General features: G+C 60.6%; 1 protein-coding gene across 1 annotated transcript; it reads left to right on the forward strand.

The window, feature by feature from the left end:
• Nucleotides 1-1,359: 1,359 nt before the first annotated feature.
• Nucleotides 1,360-2,347, forward strand: REEP6 (receptor accessory protein 6; the record flags this gene model as incomplete). The annotated part of the gene is made up of 3 exons (XM_010173657.1): nucleotides 1,360-1,469; nucleotides 1,725-1,863; nucleotides 2,179-2,347. Coding segments are annotated over 3 exons (418 nt in total), but the record flags the coding sequence as incomplete, so codon positions are not given.
• Nucleotides 2,348-2,418: the final 71 nt, after the last annotated feature.

The raw sequence follows: 2,418 nt of genomic DNA on the forward strand, positions 1-2,418 counted from the left end.
GCAAAACCTTTCACTTGTTTTTTTGCTGTTACATAAATTTCTCAGGGGGCTGAACTTAGCCCGTGAAATCCTTCCTAAGGCTCTTGAGGGAATGAAACCCAGCACGGCCTGAACCTGCCCGTCAGTTTTCCTTGAAGGGAGGTTTGGGTTTGCACCAAAGCTGCTCTGTTCCTGCTCCTCTAAAGATCCGAAGCCCCGTTCGTGCCCAGAGCCGGGGCTGCCCCGCACCAGGGGGGCCAGAGCAAAGCACAGAACCGCTGCGGTGAGCAGAGCGGGGATAATCCACCCTCCCAGCCAAGGGCTTTCCTCTAATGCACCGGCACAGCCAGGTTAAGTCCCGGCTGTCCCACCGCTGCAGGGCAAGGTGCTGACGCTGCTGGAGGAGTTTGTACGCGGGGCAGGGGCGATGCTGCTGGGCTGTGACAGTAAATGGGGCTGTGACAGTAAATGCCCCCCCCTCCAGCTCTGCGTGTCCCCGGGCAGCTTTCCAGCTCTCTGCCCCCTCAGGGTCTGTGTTTCATCCGCCTCGGGCAGGTTGGGAGGGAGCTGCTGGGCATCTCCACACCCTCTGAGCCCACCCGTGAGCAAGGGCTCTTGGCTGTGGCCGTGGTTTTGGCAGCAAGGTCTCCTTCCCCCGGCTTCCCCCGGCCACCAGCTCTCCCAGCTCCACCGATCCTGCCTCCTACAAGCGTCTGAGGGCTGGGCAGGCTCCAAACCACCAAAGCTTTGGCTTCCATTTAATTTTAACGATTTAATTTAATAACAGGGAAGTGGGATTGGATTGCTGGTTCTCAGGGGGCCTGAATCCTTCACAAGCAGTGGTGGCTGCTCAGCACAAGCCCGGTGCAGGAGATGTGTATGGGGAGCAGAAAGCAGAGGCAGGCTCTGGCAGCACAGCTTGGCCTTGAACAGTCGTTATCAAAATGCCAAGTGGCTCCGAGCCCCGCGCACGGAGAAGCTCAGCACCTTGACTTTGGACTGTAGATGTGTGTTAAAGTCTCTGCTTCTGACGTCTCTGAGCCTTGGCCGGGGTCCAGGCTGGTGAAGGGTGGAAAGCGCTGTGAGTTTGTTGTGGTAAAGTCCCTTCCAGACCAGGGAGGGGACAAACGGTGACAGGAGCAGGTGGTGGCTCCCTCAGGGGTGGGACTCTGCCACGCACGGCTACGCAGGTGGCATGTGGAGCACCTCAGTGGTCGGGTGTGCAGAGCATCGTACTGGAATTAATTGGGGGTGGTCGTTATTCCCAGCTGGAGGGTCCCGGCATGCGCCTCTTCTCAGTACTGGGATGAGAATCCTGCTCAGTGGACTGAGTCGGGGTCTCCCCTCGCCGTCTCGGTGTCAGCAGGCAGGTGACACCTCTCTGTGCCCTCGGCAGGTTCCGCGGCGTTCCTGGGGCTGTACCTCGTGTTCGGCTATGGCGCTTCCCTGCTCTGCAACCTCATCGGCTTCGCCTACCCCGCGTACGTCTCGTAAGTACCAGTGTCCCAGCCCAGCCTCCCTGGAGAGCGTTCCCTGCCCTTAGCTGAGGGTCTCCCTGGTGAATGAGCAGGGGGTTATGGCCAGGAAGCTCTTGAGACCTTCCTGAAAACACTGGGACCTGGCACAGTCCCAGCTCGGGGAAGCAGCACCCAGTAGGCAGGTTTGCTCCAGGACTTGGGAAGGAGATGCCCACCCTGGCAGCAGCAGGGCTGCAGCAGCAGTGCCCTCCCCATCTCCTGCCACAGCATCAAAGCCATCGAGAGCTCCAACAAGGAGGATGACACCACGTGGCTGACGTACTGGGTGGTGTATGGCGTCTTCAGCATAGCCGAGTTCTTCTCCGACATCTTCCTCTACTGGTTCCCCTTCTACTACGCTGGGAAGGTAACGGCTTTGCCGGGGCCAGAGTCCTCTTGCCTGATGGCTGAACTTGGAGGAACCGAGCGTGGTGGGCTCTGCCCCGTTAGCAGAGTGGTGGTGGTGGTCGTGGTAGGGCCGTAGTGCATTGCAGAGCTCACCACAGTCCTGGTACCTCCAGTGAGCTCCAGCCCTGGGAAGCTGCCTTTGGGCCAGGCGGGGGAGCACTGGAGCAGCTCAGCTGCTGCCCCGTCACTGCCCCGCTTCGGGGGCTGCCTCGCTCGGCCCCTGCCTGCCCTGTCCTGCCATCTTCCAGCTCTGGAGCATCTCTCCTCCCCGCAGTGCCTGTTCCTGCTGTGGTGCATGGCCCCCGTGTCCTGGAACGGGTCACAGGTGCTCTACCAGAAGGTCATCCGGCCCTGCTTCCTCAGGCACCACGAGGCCGTGGACAGTGTGCTGGGCAGCCTCAGCAGCAAAGCCCTGGACGCGGCTTCTACTGTCACCCGAGAAGGTAACGCAGGTCACCGCTGTCCTGCTCTGTGTCTGGGACAGGAGGTGTTCCCTGGAGCACAGCCCAGCTCT

The sequence above is a fragment of the Antrostomus carolinensis genome, unplaced genomic scaffold (genome assembly GCF_000700745.2).
Source record: "Antrostomus carolinensis isolate BGI_N321 unplaced genomic scaffold, ASM70074v2 scaffold31238, whole genome shotgun sequence".
In the NCBI taxonomy this organism is placed as follows: domain Eukaryota; kingdom Metazoa; phylum Chordata; class Aves; order Caprimulgiformes; family Caprimulgidae; genus Antrostomus; species Antrostomus carolinensis.